At 47.0% G+C, this 17656-nt stretch overlaps 1 protein-coding gene and 1 pseudogene across 4 annotated transcripts in view; one reads left to right on the top strand and one right to left on the bottom strand.

The window, feature by feature from the left end:
- The window catches only part of Mtmr12 (myotubularin related protein 12), a 67271-nt gene extending 62620 nt beyond the window's left edge, over positions 1-4651 (bottom strand). For 2 of the 4 annotated variants that reach the window (NM_172958.4, NM_001356498.1), the window contains exon 1: positions 4342-4593. In NM_172958.4, coding sequence (NP_766546.1) covers positions 4342-4422 — 81 coding nt within the window. In that variant the 5' untranslated portion in view covers positions 4423-4593. Of the gene's footprint in view, positions 1-4341 lie in introns of all 4 variants that reach the window. The other 2 variants (XR_001781539.2, XM_017316630.2) reach the window with 2 other exon arrangements.
- Gm2581 (predicted gene 2581) lies at positions 11120-11418 on the top strand (annotated as a pseudogene).

Genomic DNA, 17656 nt, shown 5'->3' with positions numbered 1-17656 from the left:
GCTCCCTGGCTTGCTCCTAATGCCTTGCTCTGCCTGCTTTCTTATACACTCAGGACCATACAAAACCTTTCCTGAGTCCCTGTGGGCCTGGCTCGGCCCCGTCACTGCTGGCTCTTTAGGAGACAGTTCTTTGTTCAGTAATCCTGTGCCCCAGTGCAAGGTCATTTAACCCTGCAGGCTCAGTTTACATATCTGTAAAATGGAAGACAAATTATATTTTCTTCCCAATCTTAAAAAAAAAAAAAAAATCCACAAAACAAGTCTCTGGTACTATTATTAGGATCTCCAAGCCAAACACTGACTAAACTCCATGAGCAAGTACATTTTAACCATATTTGGAATGCCACGCAAACATGGGTGTCTGTAGCAGCCCTTTGAGAACTATTTTCCAGGTCAGTTTTAAAGACCACACAAGCAGCACAAAGCTTCTATTTAGCATCCATCACATCACAAGGGACTGTGCTTCTGTCAAAGCAGGTCTGCCTCCTAGCACTGCCTGGCTGGCTGACTGTACAAGCCTCTGAACCCGTCGCTGCACATCCGCACAGCTATCTAAGCCTTAAAACTGACCAGGAGGCCTGGGGAGACGCCTCGGCAGTGAAGAATATTCGCTGCTCTTGCAGAAAGCCTGGATCCAGTTCCTAGCTCCCAAATGGTGACTCACAACCATCTATAACTCCAGTTCCGGGGCATCAGATGATCTCCTCTGACCTCCTCGGGCACCAGGACACATGCAGTACACGTGCAAGGGAAACACTCACACACAAAAATAAAATGGACCTATCTTATAATGTCAAGGCGGCTCAGCAAAGAACTCTCAGTACGGTTGAAGAATCAGAACTGTCACGCAGCGTTGGTTTCTAAATCCCAAATCCTCCCATCAGTCACTCTGGCTGTTTGTGTTGCCCAGCCTTTCCCATCACTGTGTCTTCCCTGAGACACAAAGCCTGCCTGTGCCTTAACAACGGGCATGGAGAGGTGTTTACAATGTGCACTTTTGGTTTAAAAAGCAGCTGAGATTATGACTGGTAATATTAGTTCCATTTTGGTAAGCCCCATCCAAAGCCACATGCTGTGCACATACATCTAACAGGATGCATTATAATTAGCAAGTTTGTAATCTCTTAATATATGTACATATGTATAATTTAAAGAGTATGTGTACGTGTGTGGGTGATCACATGCCATAATGCAGAAGTCAAAGGACAACTTGTAGAAACGGCTCTCTCCTTCCACACCATTAGGGCCCACTCAAGTGCTCAGGCTTGGCAGCAAGGTCCTCTGCCCATTGTGTGGCTGGCACTGTTTTTTTTAAAGTTTCTGTGTGTGTGTGTGAAAGTCTGCCACAAGTGTGTATCTTAGGAGGCCAGAAGAGTGACTCAGGTGCCCTGGAACTGGAGTTACAGTGGTGAGGTACTGAGAACCAAACTTCGGTCCTCTGCAAGGCCTAACAACAACCAGCACAAGCTTCTAACTTGTACTTATTTTTTGCATAACTTCATCTCATTTTTCTACAATGAACACTGTGGCTTCTGACATAGAAAGTCACACAGGCTTCCCATTTTCACATGAAAAGTGATTTTGTGCTCAAGCTATCACCAGATGCCCCCCTGGAACAGAGCTCAACATCTCTGCTGCACACTGCTAGACATTCCTTGCAACCTGTGCCTGAGGCTGAGTGAAGACAGTAGAGCTGAGATGTTTCTAGGCATCTGCTATCAAGTAGCAAGGTGGGCCCAGATTCCTGCCTCCTGCAGATCTCGGCTTCCCTCTGAAGAGATTACAGAACACGAGCAAAGGTCCTGTGCTGTGATTCGGGATCTTACCCGTCAGCCTCACTGACTTAGACAAATCAATGACAAACCAGTTCCGGTTACTCTGGCACAGACCCCAAAGCCAGAGTTAACCATTACCCTTCATGTTAGGCTGTCATTTGCAGTCCTTTTGGATCACAAGAGGGAAAAATATGATCATGTTTAACAACTTCAGTGCTGACTCTTGACAGACCGTGCTCTGCCTTAGTGAAGGCTTCTGCCTCTGGAGTTCCCACTTCTGATCAGCAGGACCAGGCGTAACTGCATTAAAAGGTGAAAGGGTTCTGGCCACCGACGTCATCCGCCAACAAGAAAGCATCTCAGAAACTGCAAACTCACCAGCTAGGAAAAGTGGTACAAAGAAAGGCGGGCTGGCCTGGGGCTCAGTGGTAGAATACTTGTTTATCATGGTGGAGGCCTGTGTTCTCTCTCCAGAACTGCATGCAGGGAAAAGGGGTGTCAGGTGACAATGGGTCTCTACAGAGTGGTATGGTTCAGAGTGGGATAGCTAAACACCCAAAATAAAACACACACACACCACACCACCCGCAGGACACACAAGGCAGGCAGATAGTACAATCAAAGATGAAGAAGAGTAAAAATAGTGGATGCCAGTCTTCATAAAAGTGCTCTGAGGCTCTCCCAAGGTGACCCAGAAAGGTATCAGACTCAGGGCTCTGGGTCACACGCAAGCAACATCTCAGTGCTGCTTGTCCATTTCCGGAAATGTGATGGCTAGTGAAGCCATCTACTTAAAAATAAGCTGTTTTCTCACCTCCTCCCACCATTGTCTTTTAATAAACCATGCACAGTTGAATAGAGAATCTTAGCCAGTACCAACTACAACAAAGACGCACAGCATCCTCACAGCACGGTCTTAGACACAAAAACACAAAGCTGCCCTCTAAGAAGACCCCAAAGCCATGAGTCCAGTGAGCTGAGCTACCACTTTCCCTACTGCCTCTCAAGGGAGACAGAGCAGCGCTGATGGCAAAAACTGCACAGTCAGATGAAGGACTGGCGCACTCTTGAACTCTGGCCAGACTTCAGAAGACTCTTCACTTGCAGTTTACTCTCACTAAATGAGAAAGGTTAAAGGTTAAAGGTCAAAGGCAGTTAGCGTTCAACTAGGGTGCTATCAAAGAAAGACAAAGAGAACCTGACCACATTACCTCTATGGACTACAGGGTGAAATGTAAGGTGACCCTGTCTCTCCATATCAAGTTCTGACAGAGGAAGTGGTTTTTATTTGAAAATTACGACTGAAAATAGGTTCCATTTTAGTACTCTCCACTAGATGCCTTGATTTCAAGACACACATGCAAATGCTGCAGGCCCCAGGTCTCTGATATCTCATTTCAGGCCCACCTGTTTTCCACCTTAGCAAGTGAGAAGTGGGAAGACATTTGGAGGCAGTAAATTTGGTAGAGCATCTACCTGCACACAGACAGATTGCAGAAGCTAGGCATGGTCGTACTACCTTGAGTTCTAGCATTCGGGAGGCAGAGGCAAGCAGAGCTCTGTGACTTCGAGGCCAGACTGCTCTACATAGTGAGTTCCAGCACAGCCAGGCTACATAATCGAGAGACAAACAAACAAAATTGCAAAAGCAGGGAAAAAAAAAACCGCACACAACTTTCACAAATCGAAAATGAGAAGGAGTCTACTAAAAGGTAAGGAACGACTGCTCCAGAAGTCTTCAACATGCTCTAGTTCTGATCTCTTCAATGTCCTCCTCATTCACGGAACTCCAGAACTGGCAGCCTTCCCTGGGGCCGTCCAGGACTCCTTACCTAGACCTAACGTCCTCTAACGTCCTGACTGAAATACCACCTTTGCAAGAATGAAAGGATTCCTTGTCCCCACCATCTTCTAAGTACTATACAATTAATAATCGCATATCGTTGACTGTTTGTTTCTTTTTACATAAGCTCCCAAGGAGCTCGATCTTTGTTCTGTTCACTGATACTTAGCACAAGCTTTCCAGGATCGTACCTGGCACACAGTAGGAGCGCAGAAAGTATTTCCCGAGTGAATGCACTTCTCGACTAGAATTGCAGTTTGGAAGGGGGGAGATGAAATGGGAAGAAGCGGGAGGAGGATGCTCTGGGCAGACACCGAAAGAGGCCAAGGCCGACCCACATACAGCAGCGCGGACGCAAAGCAGTGCACCACCCGCGACAGAGACGAACTCTCAGGACTCGCGGAGAAAAGTCCCGGGCAGAGCACACACACCGGGCTGCGGGCTGCCGGGGGAACCCCGTCGGGTTCCCGACCACGCAAGCTTTCTCTTCCCTTCCCGGATACCTGGGGCGCCGGAGCCGCCGGACCTCCCGGGCTCCGGCTCCCGCCCACAGGCGCGGTGGCGAGCGACAGGGCCCTGCCCCAGCACCTGCCCGGCCTGCCGCAGGGGTCCGGGCCGCGGCCAGCCCGGGAGGCCCCAGAGCGCCCCGCCCGGCACCCCGGCAGGAAGCGCCCCTGCCCCGGCCGCTCCACCCGCCGCCGCGCTCGCCCGGCGCACTCTCACCTCAGGGCGTACGTACGACACGAAGGAGGGCTTGGGCGCCTTGGTGCCGCCGCCACCGCCGACTCCCCCTTTCCCCAGCATCCCGCCGCCTTGCGAAGCAACGAAGCCGAAGCGCGGCGACAGCAGAGGCGGCGGCTCCGGCTCAGGTTCCGGCAGCGGCGGCGGCCACCAGCACCAGCGGCCGGGGCTCCGCCCATCCCTAGGGCCGCGGCGGCGGCAGCAGTACCGCCCGCATCCGGCTCCGCCGCTGACACCGTTCGCTCCGCCCAGGCCACGCGCCCCGCCTAGCGACCGTGGGACACGCCCACCGCCGCTCGCTCTGCTCCGGCTGAGGTCCCGCCCACAGCATGGGACTGGCCACGCCCACCCCTTGTTGGCCGAGGTATTTGCTCTAGCCAATGCGGAGAGCGTTCTCTCCGGGCTTCCCCACGATTGGCTAGCGAGAATGTCGCCATTTGCCCAATGGTCCTGCCGTCGCTAAGTTGTTGCGGGCAAGTCGTTCTACCCATTTTGCTTCTTTTACTGGCCAGCAGCTTTGAAATTCAGCTTGCTGAACAGAATGCCTCCGCAGAAGCTTCAAAACCACACCGACGACGTTCAGACTTTAGACGAATGAAGAGAGACAGAGCGGATAGGAACTGACTAAAGTGACGTAAAATGTTGTGTTCAACTTCAAACTTCTTTTGTTTGTCGCTTGGTTTCTAACTGGTAAGATATCAAAAGCCCTTAAGACTTATCTGCTCTCCCAAGTTATCGACAAACCTCTCATATTAAGCCAAGATAGCAAATAAAACACACACACACACACACACACACACACACACACTATTCATTTCTATTCATTTGAATTCCACCTTTGGGGCACTTGCCTCGCGTGAGCAAGACCAAATTGAATTCTCCCTGTGGAGCATTGTGTTAGAAGAATAAGATACGATGCAGCTCACCCGAAGTTGTTCCATCTACTGTGAAAAGCCAATAAACATTTGCAGTTAATTTTTCAAGTGTCAGGCACCTTGCTATGCCTTAGTCTGACCAACTGCACCACCCCCTTGTATTTCTTTTAAAATTCCCAACTAAGTACTACAAGTGACACGGAAGGGTGGTTAGTGCACACCTGCTATTCCAGCACCTGGAAGGCCAGACAGAAAGATAGTGAATTTGTGGCCAGCTCGGACTACTTAGGAAGTCCCCAGGCAACCTAGATCACAAATAAGACCTTCCTCTCAAAACCTAGCAATTAACTGTGCTTTTCCACGTTGGTTCCCAGGAAGGAGAGGTGACCTCTCTGATTCCGATATGCCAGACAGATTCTGTTGCTTTTGTTTCCAGGATCTGACCCAACCCATAAACAGAAATGCTGGCTTTTGATAGAAATTCACCAAGCAAATGTCCCTTTCTGCCGGCCGTCAAGCTAACGTTAAGTGTTACTAGATCACCCTGATCTTTAACATCTGCTGAAGGTCAAGCCCTGTTGTAATACGACTCTGAAAACTTGACACTGTCTCTGGGTCTGTACACTTCCCAGGAATGGGAGCCAACAAAAGAAACGTTTTAAATACCAAAAAACCAGCTGGTTTGCCACCCTCTTCTGATTGTGTCCGTCCCCCTCCCCCATGTGATACTGTGAGGAAGAAGTGGACTTGGAGATTATTGAGCCTTGAAGGAATGCCCTTATGAGATCAGAGGGTTCTGGCTAACCCTCCCCCATTGAGAGAACTCAGCAAGAATGTGTCACCATTCTGGGCTGGAGAGTTGGCTCAGTGGTTAAGAGCATTGATGGCTCTTCCAGAGGTCCTGAGTTCAAGTCCCGGCAACTACATGGTGACTCACAACCATCTGTAATGGGATCAGATGCTCTCTTCTGGTGTATCTGAAGACAGCTAGTGTAGTCACATAAATAAATCTTAAAATAAAAAAAAAATGTGTCATCGTTGAATGGCCCACTCTTCCCAACGTGGAATCTACTGATTCTGGAATTCCCTAGACTCTGGAACAGTGAGAAGCAATTTTGTATTGTGTATAAACGATCAACTGTAAGGTACTCTGTTACAAGCAGAGGTATGAGTACACCACTCATACATGTTTCACTCACTGATAAACACTTTTTTTCTTTTTTCTTTTTTTTTTTTTTTTTTTTTTTTTTTTTTTTTTTTTGGTTTTTCGAGACAGGGTTTCTCTGTGTAGCTCTAGCTGTCCTGGTACTCACTCTATAGACCAGGCTGGCCTCGAACTCAGAAATCTGCCTGCCTCTGCCTCCCAAGTGCTGGGATTAAAGGCGTGTGCCACCACTGCCTGTTTAAACACTTTTTTAAGATTTATTTTATTTTGATGTGTGTGTCTATCTGTCAGGGGGGTGTCATATTCCCTGAAGCTGTAGTTATGAGCACTGGTAATACCCCACTTTGGTGCCGAGAAACAAATTCAGGTTAAGAAGAAGTGCTCTTAACTCCACAACTGTCACGCCAGCCTTGATGGGTAATCTTGATTGTCAACTTGATGGAATCTGGAATGAACTAAAGACACACCTATGGGCAGTTCTACAAGAGCATTTCCAGGAAGGATTAACAGGGTGGGTGGGGGCATCTCCTAGTAGGTGGCCCAGATAGCAAAAGATCCAGAGAACACCAGTACAGCTCCATTGCCTGTCTGGGTACTGGCTGAATAGTTTGCCTTGCCACATTGCTGCAACTGTTGTCCCCTTCACTGACGTCAGACTCCAGCCTCACTCAGCTTGACTCTCCAGGACTCTCCTAAGCCTTCAGCACCACATTGGGACTATAAGGCAACCGGCTTCTGTGACTGAGCAGCTACCTGGCTCTCAGACATACAGACAGCCATTGTTAAGACTACAAGGCCCATATGAGTTGTAAGCCTTCTTAGTAAATTCTCTTTATAATAGGTCTCTTTACAGTCCTGTTGGTTCTGCTTATCTAGAAAGCCCTACCTAACACTGCCCCCCCACCTTTTTTGTTTGTTTGTTTGTTTTTGGTTTTGGTTTTTTTAAGACAAGGTTTCTCTGTGAAGCCCTGGCTACCCTGGAACTTACTCTATAGACCAGGTTTGCCTCAAACTCTGAGATCTGCCTGCCTCCTAGTGCTGGGATTAAAGGCCTGTGCCACCACCCTGGCCACACACTTTCCTTAATTAAGGGATCATAAGAAAGGCAATGCAGTTTCTTTCTTGCCCTCATGGTTTCCCAGCTACTAGCATGGATCTGACCTTTAGGATGTGGGTCAAAGCTCATGAGAAGAATCATTCACAGCTGACTAAAAAAGCCATCTTACCAAGGTCAAACTATTCTCTATTAGGAAACAGATGGGGCTGGAGAGGTGGCTCAGTGGGTAAGGGCACTTGCTGCTCTTGCAGAGGTCCCAGGTACTGTTTGCAGCACTTCCATGGCATCTCATAAGCATCTAGAACTCCAGTTCCAGGGGAGCCAATTCCATTTTTTTGCCTCATCAAGCAGATTTATTTCTGGTATCCATAAATACTAAGACACATAAAAAATTTTAAAAGAACACACAGGTGATAGTTTGGAGACTTTGAAATATTTCAATTTACATAGAAGAATTAAAAAGTGAACCCTTTTTCCTAATGTTGTCCTAAGTTCTCAACAAATTCTAAACAGGAACAGATCATAGCTTACCTACTTAGCTAGACACTCATGCGGGTGTCTCGCTCATCTTGACCTAACAGGTGCCTCACACATAGTAGGAATTCTATAAATATTTGCACTTGAGTGCGTGAAATAGCTTTGTGTGAAAAACAGAAATCAGGAAGCTACATATACAGACTTTTCAAGGACTAAAGTGCAGTATGTGTGTGTGTGTGTGGGTGGGGGGATTATATATACCCTTGCTCTTAAAGGGCAGGAGTCACTCCTGGGTGTCATTTGCTGGGCACCATCCCCCTTGTTTATAAAGACAGTGTCTATCATTGGCCTGGAGCTTGCCAAGTAGGCTGGGCTAGCTGTCACCACCTCGTCAGCACTGAAATCACAACTGCACACCATAAAACCTGGCTTTGTTGTTTGTTTGAGTCTTTTGTTTTGCCTTGTTTTAAAGATAAACAGGTTTCCCTACCAATAGCTTTTCTAACTGAACTAACATCCCGGCCTTGTGCCTATGTTCTTTGATGGCCTCTATCCACATCTCAGATGTACCAAGTAGTCTAATGTCTTCAGACTTCTTTCTTTATCTTGAAGGTTGAAGCAGGAGAATGCAAATTTGTTTGTTTTTGTTTTTGTTTTTGAGACAGGGTTTCTCTGTGTATCTCTGGCTGTCCTGGAACTTACTTTGCAGACCAGGCTGGCCTCGAACTCAGAAATCCACCTGCCTCTGCCTCCCGAGTGCTAGGATTAAAGGTGTGTGCCACCACGCCAGGCAAGAATGCAAATTTGAAGGCATCTGTGTTACATAGTGAGACAGACAGACAGAAAGACACACATGCAGAAGGTTGGGGATTAGTCTTGCTACAACGGTCTTCCTTCCTTCCTTCCTTCCTTCCTTCCTTCCTTCCTTTCTTTCTTTCTTTCTTTCTCTCTCTCTCTCTCTCTCTCTCTCTCTCTTTCTCTCTTTCTTTCTTTCTTTCTTTCTTTCTTTCTTTCTTTCTTTCTTTTTTTCTTAAAGTTTTATTTATTGTATGTACATGAGTACACTGTAGCTGTCTTCAGACACACCAGAAGAGGACATCAGATTCTATTACAGATGGTTGTGAGCCACCATGTGGTTGCTGGGACTTGAACTCAGGACCTCTTAGGAAGAGCAGACAGTGCTCTTAACCACTGAACCATCTCTCCAGCCCTACAACTAACTGTCTTTCCACTCTCCTCTGGAGATGACGAGACATAGACATAGCCTAAGAAGCATTCGGTTTGGTCTTCTGGAGGGATCATAGCAGAACAGCCTGTTTTCTGTCCCATTGTCCAGATTGGCCTCAAACTCCTTGGCTCAAGCCACCAACTTCTGCAGTACCGAAATCAGGGAACAGCATACTCAGCTTATTTATTTAGTTTTACTCTCAGCAAATACACAGCCTGGGCCGCCGACTGCTTGGTTAGAAGCCCATGAGCCTCCTCCTTGGACTCTGCCTTCTTCCTTTCAGTGGCTTGCTTGGTTTACTCATTAAACAGAGGCTGTCCAGTGGTCCATGGAGACTCACTCCAGTCTGTCCAGTCCAGAAGGTTCTTAAGGACAGTATGGTCTCAGTCTCCTTCACAACCGGAACAACACTAACCAGCGTGCTACACGGCTAGGCAAGTCCACACCAAGGATGAGGGGCACGGGGACCCGCCATGGATGTGAGTGTGAAGGTGAGAGGCAGGGAGATGCCAACTTTACAGTCATATTAAAAACTGTCTGGAGGAGGATGGAGAGATGGTTCAGTGGTTAAGAGCACTGGCGGTCCTTCCAGAGGTACCAAGTTCAATTCCCAGCACCCACACTGTGGGTTCACAACCATCTATTAGGTTTGATCTCCTCTTCTGGCATGCAGGAGTGTAAGTGTGTGACAGAGTACACATATACATAAATAAATAAACCTGTTTTTAAAATTGTCTTGACAAGTTTAAGACTTGGCTTAGCAACTAAAGACTTATACTGTTCCTGCAGAGGACTGTTGTTTGGTTCCCCAATGATGGTGTTGGGCAGCTTACAATAGCCTACATCTCCAGCTCCAAGAACTTCAACACCCTCTTTTGGCTTCCATGGGCATCTGTATACACATATGCAAATAAATGCACAGACACAGACATCTACACACACACACACACACACACCTTTTAAAAAATTGTCTCAGAAAATTCAATTCTAAAAATTTGTCTTAAATAAATAATAATAAATGTATCCCACATGTTTGAAATGACATCGAATGACATCGAAGCATGCTAACTAATTACAATTTTTTGGTTGAGATTTTATTATGTTCTTCTTGGTTTGAGACAGGGTCTCAAACAATCCAAGTCTGAGTGAGGGCTGGCCTCATGCCTCCACTTCCCACGTTCTGGGATTACACCACAACTGTCCACTAACTACATTTTTTTTTTTTTTGGATGTGGGTAACATTGAGTTAGAAATATAAATGCTCACTAATAGGAGTAGATCAAGTAAATTACAGGGCAGCCATTTAATTTGATGCAGCCATAAAATTGCAGCCACAAAAAGAGAATGAGGAAACATTTTAGGTAGCAGCTATGCAGTTTGGTGGATAAAGGCAACCATGCATGAGTCAGACAGCCGCCTTCAAACTCTGGCTGTCTGTGTGACCCTGTCTCTGAGAAAGTGTCACATTGTGCGCCCAGCCTGGCTGTGAATGTGTGGGGTTCAGTCTGGCCTTGAACTTGGAACCCTGATTCGTCCACCTCTTCAGTGGTGGGCTAACCGAAGAGTGCTGCTGGCCTATCTCTTCCTATATGAATAGAATCTTTTTGGTAGATATAAAGGGGATTAGGGCACTGGTGGTTTTTAGAAAGGGAAACTGTATTTGGGAAACGTTTTTGAAGAGTTATTTCGTACATAGCTTGTTCTAACTCTAAATTCTGAACCCTGAGGACCGTTTTCTAAGTTAAGAAATTATTGTACTACTTCAACATGCCTTTTAAAAAGCATAACAGTAGCCCGGCGTGGTGGCGCACGCCTTTAATCCCAGCACTTGGGAGGCAGAGGCAGGCGGATTTCTGAGTTCGAGACCAGCCTGGTCTACAAAGTGAGCTCCAGGACAGCCAGGGCTATACAGAGAAACCCTGTCTCAAAAAAACAAACAAACAAAAAGCATAACAGCTTTTTCCCTCTTTGGGTGTCTGAAGGCAAGATGGGTCACCAGCAGCTCTACTGGAATCACCCACGGAAGTTCGGCCAGGGTTCCCGCTCTTGCTGCGTCTGCTCTAACCGCCATGGTCTGATTCTCAAATATGGGCTGAACATGAGCCGCCAGTGCTTCCGGCAGTACGTGAAGGACATAGGCTTCATTAAGTTGGACTAAGCGACCTTGAATGGATTCAACTGACTACCAAGTGGAACCGATCATGCTAGTCTTTGTGCACAAAGAGTAAAAACGTAAAGAACTTAAAAAAAAAAAAAAGCATGACAGTTTCACTGGGTATACAAACCACACTTAAGGGCAGGCCTCATGCCAGCAGTAGATGGCCAACATAGAACAAATTCAGTGGTATTTTTGTTTTAATTTTTGTCTCATAATGCTTTGTCTGGGCTCCCCACCCCATTCCCCTACATGTCTATTATAGCTTCCAATTTTGTGTTTTTATGTGCGTGCACATGGGTGTCTCTGTGTCTGAATGTGTTTCCTGCGGTTTTTCTCTGGCTTTTTCTTCTCTGTTCACTCATCTGTTTTGTCCTATTCATGTTTGTAAGCTTTTTCTCTAGCCTTTTCTTTTTCTTTTTAGAACACTGTTCCCTGTCTAACTGGAGAGAGCAAAGCGGACTGTAGATTTGGGTGGCTGGGGAGTTGGGAAGGATCTGGAGGTAGTTTTTGGAAGGGAAACACAATCAGAATGTATTGTATGCAAAAAATATCTATTTACAATAAAAGATGAAACGGTGGCTGTCACACAATATTGGACATCTTATATTGACTAATTCAAATAGCTTGGATTAAAATAAAAAAAACGAGTGCCTTGTTGTGAACACTTGTACTCATTAACGTAGGAGATTTAGGTAGGAAAATCAGGCGGGTCAAGGTCCCTTGGCTACATAGTGAGTCTGGATTACCTGACACAGTGTCCCCCCTCCAATCAACCAACCAAATAAACAACAGTGCCATTTTCTGCCTCTGCCTGTCTTGGCATAGGTTCCCTAATCATCCGACCCAATAAATGTATTCCTAGAGTCAACAACTCTTGACCGCTTCTTTAGAGACCAGGGAAGAGGTAGACTCTCTGAATTTCTAAGCACCTCAAAGCTGCACAGCCAGCGCCTCGACCTACCCTCCTGAATAAGTCCGTCCGAGTATCCGAGTATCTAGAACGAGTCCTTTCATCCTCTCAGGGGTGAGCTAGGAGCAGTTCAAGGTTGGTCTGTGCTGTTTTCTTCCTCCTTCCTCTCTTTCTCCTTCCCTTCCCCACCCCTCCTTTTCTTCAACCCGGTCTTGCTATGTAGACCTGGATAGCCTGGAATGTACCATGTAGACTAGCTAGCCTCAAACTTGCAGACCACCGTCCTGCTTCAGCTTCCGGTTCGCTGCCCTGCTGGGCTTCATGATCAGCACCTCCAACTCTATCCTTGGTGTTTTGAATACTCACTCGGTGGGATGCCTTCAGAACAATGACCTGTGGGCGCTTCAAGGACGAGGAGACTGCGCCCTCTACCGGGGTTTATAAAAAGTAGTATGCTAAGTCCAAATAGACTGGACCAGGTCGCTTTGTCCACCCCAGCTCTCACCCTGTTTCCTTTGTCCCGCAATACCTCCTCTAGACACATCTGCTGTGTCACAACCACATGAAATTTGAAGTACAAACTCACCCTAGGTCAGCTTCCCCCACCCCCCAGGAATTACAGAATTTAACAGTCTCCAAATGCAGCTTTCAAAGAGGGGTGCCACAAAGTGTGGGGATGTAGCTCAGTCGGCACAAAGTCCCGACTGTGACTCTCAGTACCTCATAAAGCAGGTGTGATGGAGTAAGCTTGATTAGCTCGAGGTGTGAGGCCACCTGGCATACGTGAGAACTTGTCTCGAGGACAAAAGCTCAAGTGCTCGCTCAGAGGTCAAGAGCGCTTGGCACACAATCCTGAGAACTGGAGTCGTGTCCTGGGACCTACATAAGGGACCACGGCAGAGGAGACAGAAGAATCACTGGGACTTGATACTTCCAACTCCGCTAAGAAACCCTGGCCCTGAGTTCCACGATAGACCCTCCCTCCTACGAAAGGAACAAGCAGAGATGACTAGAAAAGGATAGCCCTCGCCAAGCGGTGGTGGCACGCAGCTTGGAGCCCAGCACTGGGAAGGCAAAGGCAGGCGGATCTCTGAGTTTCAGGCCAGCCTGGTGTTCCAGGACAGCCAGGGCTACACAGAGAAGTCCTGTCTCAAAAAAACGAGAGGGAGGGAGGGAGGGAGAGAGAGAGAGAGAGAGAGAGAGAGAGAGAGAGAGAGAGAGAGAGAGAGAGAGAGAGAGGCAGAGACAGAGAGAGAGAGACAGAGAGACAGTCACACACACACACACACACACAGACTCCCAAAGCCTTTTTTCACATGCAGACACAGGAGTAAATGAATATCTAAAAAATATTGTTTATTTCTTCTGTTGTTGTTTTCTGTTTTCGAGACAGGGTGTTTCTTTGTGTAGCCCTGCCTGTCCTGGACTCGATTTGAAGACCAGATTGGTGTCAAACTCACAGGGATCAGCGTGCCTCTGCCTTCCGAGTGCTGGGATTCATTACCATTGCCCAAGTAAGAGATATTTTCTTAAAATCTTCTGGGCATACTTTAGTTCTCAATTTACTTTTTAAAAGGTAAACAACCATGATAAAAAAACCAACCCTCTCAGAATCGCACTGAAAGTCGGGGCCACCTCCGAAGCTATTTAAGACAATGCGCTATCTGAACAAAGCCAGTGAACGTGAGTTCAGTTTTAACTTCTATGTTTTCTTCATCTTCCCAGCTCCACTGAATGGAAACTTAGGGCTGGTCTGGTATGGATCATGAGGAGACCTAGGGACTTGTCTGTCCCCAAGAAGGGAAGGTGCTCTGCGCTGAGACTGGGGTCCCTGTCACTCTCCTCTGTTCCTGTGAGTGCCACAGGCCTGGAGCATGCTGAGGTAGAGGCAAGCCATCCTCTCTTGGCTCCGGTTGCTTCCTTAAGTAGGTGCGGTGCGGCTGTTTCCTTTGCAGAGTCCGGCAGCAGCTCTCTTCCCTGACAGCCTTTCCTCGGCTCACTTGAGCCACGAGAAAACTCAGAAGACACAGAAACAAGTGACTGAAAGAGTCATGCCACCCTTCCAAATTCTCTGCTGCCCACACAAACTCCCACACAGAGGTGCTGGGGTCAGGCCCACTCTTCTCTCAAATGCCCCTCTGTCGTGGGGAAAGCTGTGGGGGCAAAGTGACAGAGACAATGCCCCGCCCTCTTTGTGTGTGTGTGTGTGTCTCATGCATGTTCTCGTGCACGTGCCTAGAGGGAGAGTTGGCACAAGACAGCAACCAGAAAAACTCAATCTTGTGGCTCCCCACTTAAATGTCTTGCGACTCATTCCAAGACAAGAGAATTCAAGACTTTGCATCTGTTTCAGCGACGGTCACCAGGAAGGAGAAGGGGGCTTACTGCTGTCTCAAATGATGAAGAGTCACACAATATAATGCTTGTATATGCCATCCAATCACGTGACTGCTGTGCACCACAAAATAAAAGCAACACGTATCTGATGCCAAAGTTGTACCATGGGCCAGAGAAAAGCAAGGGACCAGCCGTCCAGCTGTCTCTTCTCTGCTTTGACAGAGCCCCGACACCCAGAGAACCTGTTTCCTCTCCCTTGCTTTGTTTGAGGCTAGATAAGCGGAGGCGTGAGAGTGTCCAGGAGCGGTGGAGGGAGGGGCTGGGGTTTGGAGTTTAAAGGATCTCATGAAGCCTTGGCGGCTGTAGGGCCAGGAGAAGCTTTGCTAATAAAACGTCACGTCTCTCCGACTAGGACATTTGATCGTTGCTCAAAATGCGGTCAGGCCTGTTTGGGGCTTGGCTCACCGTTCCGATTCTGCAAACCTGATAGGCTTCTTGTTCAGGAAGCTGCAGAAGAACCTGAGGTTGAGGACACCCTCGTACCCCCATTTCATGTTAGAAACAGTCATATACCCCAAAGGTTTAAAATGCAATTTTTAGCAGTTGAAAGTAAGTATGCTTTATCCAAAGGCAAACAGAGAACACTGGGAATCACTGAGCTACCACGTAACACCTCTGGGTTTTTAACCCCGTAGTTTTTTCCGGCTGGAGCCTGTTAATGATCAGCCATTTCCTGGCTCCGTACCTTCTGCGGAACACTGGAGTCAATTCACCATTCATCCACCTGGCCTCAGGAATACATTCTCAGGGCAGCCAAGTAAAGCAGGCAGTGTAGGACTCTGCAAATATCTCACACAGGCAGGCCTGGGAAATCAGAACAGAAATGTTCCGGCCAGAGCTGAGCTGGAGACCCAGAAGTGGGGGGCGATTTTCCAGTCCCTGTGAGGAATCAGCTGGAGAGGAACTAGCCACAGAAACAGTTTGAAACCTCATGCCATGAGGGAAGTAAGCGGTTTGCTTGTAGAAAAGGTTCTGTGCTCTGCTTTCTCTGGCTCTGCTCACGTCGATAAGGAGGCGCCTTTCAACGTTCCCTAGTTCCAAGAAAAGGCATTGGCTCCTCCTCCCCTCCTGGGGCTTGGTCTTGTGCACTTTGTATTCAGTTGCCGATTTCTGTGCCCAGAAATCTGGTTACAGCCCAGATGCTAGCATCGTCATGATTTTTGAACCATCCCCTGTATCAATGTTGTGTAAAGAATGTTCCCCAACTCTCTCTAATTGGTTAACAGAGACCCTATCAGCACACTGCTGGGACAGAAGGCAGGACTTCTGATCCCAGTTAGAGAGACCAGGTGGAGGTGGCCATGAGGCAGAGAGAGGGTCCAGGAGTTGTGATGAGCAGGTCACCAAGGGAGTTGCCGTGAGGACACACGTGGAGCAGAGCAAGTCAGAGCAAGACTTGGATTGAAGGTATAAGGACCTGGCAGCTGGAAAATGGATAGTTTAGAGGGTCAGAATAGCCCAAAGCTTGTTAATAAACTTAATAGGTTGTTGTGTCAATTATTTGGGAGCTAGAATGAGAAATTACTACTATACCCGGCCCCAAGAGAAGCACCTCACAAACCCATATAGGCCCAACTGAGAGACAGAACAGCAGTGTAGAGAGCTCTGGAGGTTGCATGAGGGTTTGAATGCATGGTGTTCTGGGAGATACGGATGGAAAGGTGCATTGGAGTCACATCTACTACCTTGGAACATCATAAGAAAGCCTGGGCGTGGGAGAATTCTAACCCTGCTCAACCTGTAGACTTCATCTACAAGGAACTGACCTTGGCTGGCATCTAGAATTCTAACACTCCCCAGAGCTGCAACATTTTATAGATCCATAATGGCTCTTGAGAGCATCTTATGGCTACTCAGAGTTCTGGCCTGTTTTATTTAAATCACCAGCATGGCAACCTGTTTTAGATGGTTTTTATCCCACTTAGAAAGTTATTAGTCCTAACTTGTACATTTCATTGATCACCTCATTCTTGGAGACGGCAAGACAAGAACTGAGTTGGAAACAAGTCAATAATCACTATTGAACCCCTTACCTCTGACTGCACAAAGCTGTTCTCTGACCTCCACAGGCACAGGACAGGCGGACACACACACACACACACACTCAAATAAATTTTTATTTTTTTCAAGACAGGGTTTCTCTGTATAGCCCTGGCTGTCCTAGAATTCACTCTGTAGACCAGGCTGGCCTCGAACTCAGAAATCCACCTGCCTCTGCCTCCCAAGTGCTGGGATTAAAGGCGTGTGCCACCACCGCCCGGCATAAAATAAAAATTTAAGGAATGTATAACTTGGTTTACTTTTTAAATATATTTGATTCTTTAGGACAAAATCTTTGATGTACAGTAGCTAAGTCAAAGGCTCTCAATGAATATGTATGTATGTATGTATATGTATTTATTTAATGTATATGAGTACACTGTAGCTGTCTTCAGACACACCAGAAGAGGGCATTGGATCCCATTACAGATGGTTGTGAGCCACCATGTGGGTGCTGGGAATTGAACTCAGGACCTCTGGAAGAGCAGTCAGTGGTATTGATAAGTTCAGACCTTAATGTTTTCAACCTTTATATACTTTGTCAGTCGGATTGATGAGCATTCAATTGTCTTTAAAAATTTGTGCATTTATTTGATTACTAATAAGGGTAAAAGTTTGGCTTCATATTCCTATAAACCATTTATATTTCTTTTTGAGGATTATCTGGACACATAAACATGATATTGCCCATTCCACGTTTTTGAGATGGTGTCTGTGCTAATGCTTTACTTCTGGAACAAATATGGAACAAAAACAGTTTAAAGGGGTAATTGCTTGTTTTGAGTTGTGTTCTCAGCCCATGGTCCTTAGCTCCATTGCCTTTGGCCACAGTGAAGCTCATGGCTGACAGGAAACAGACTGAGAAAGAGTAATAAGTAGGAGACTGTGAGCGAAACTATTGAGACTAAGAGAAAAAAAAAAAAAAGAGGGGTCCTCAAGATGGCTCAGCAGGAAAAGGCACTTCCCCCCCGAGCCCAGGATCATGTAAGG

Source organism: Mus musculus, chromosome 15 (assembly GCF_000001635.26).
Source record: "Mus musculus strain C57BL/6J chromosome 15, GRCm38.p6 C57BL/6J".
In the NCBI taxonomy this organism is placed as follows: domain Eukaryota; kingdom Metazoa; phylum Chordata; class Mammalia; order Rodentia; family Muridae; genus Mus; species Mus musculus.
Note: the sequence above shows the minus strand (reverse complement) of the source record. Positions and strands in the feature narration are given on the sequence as shown.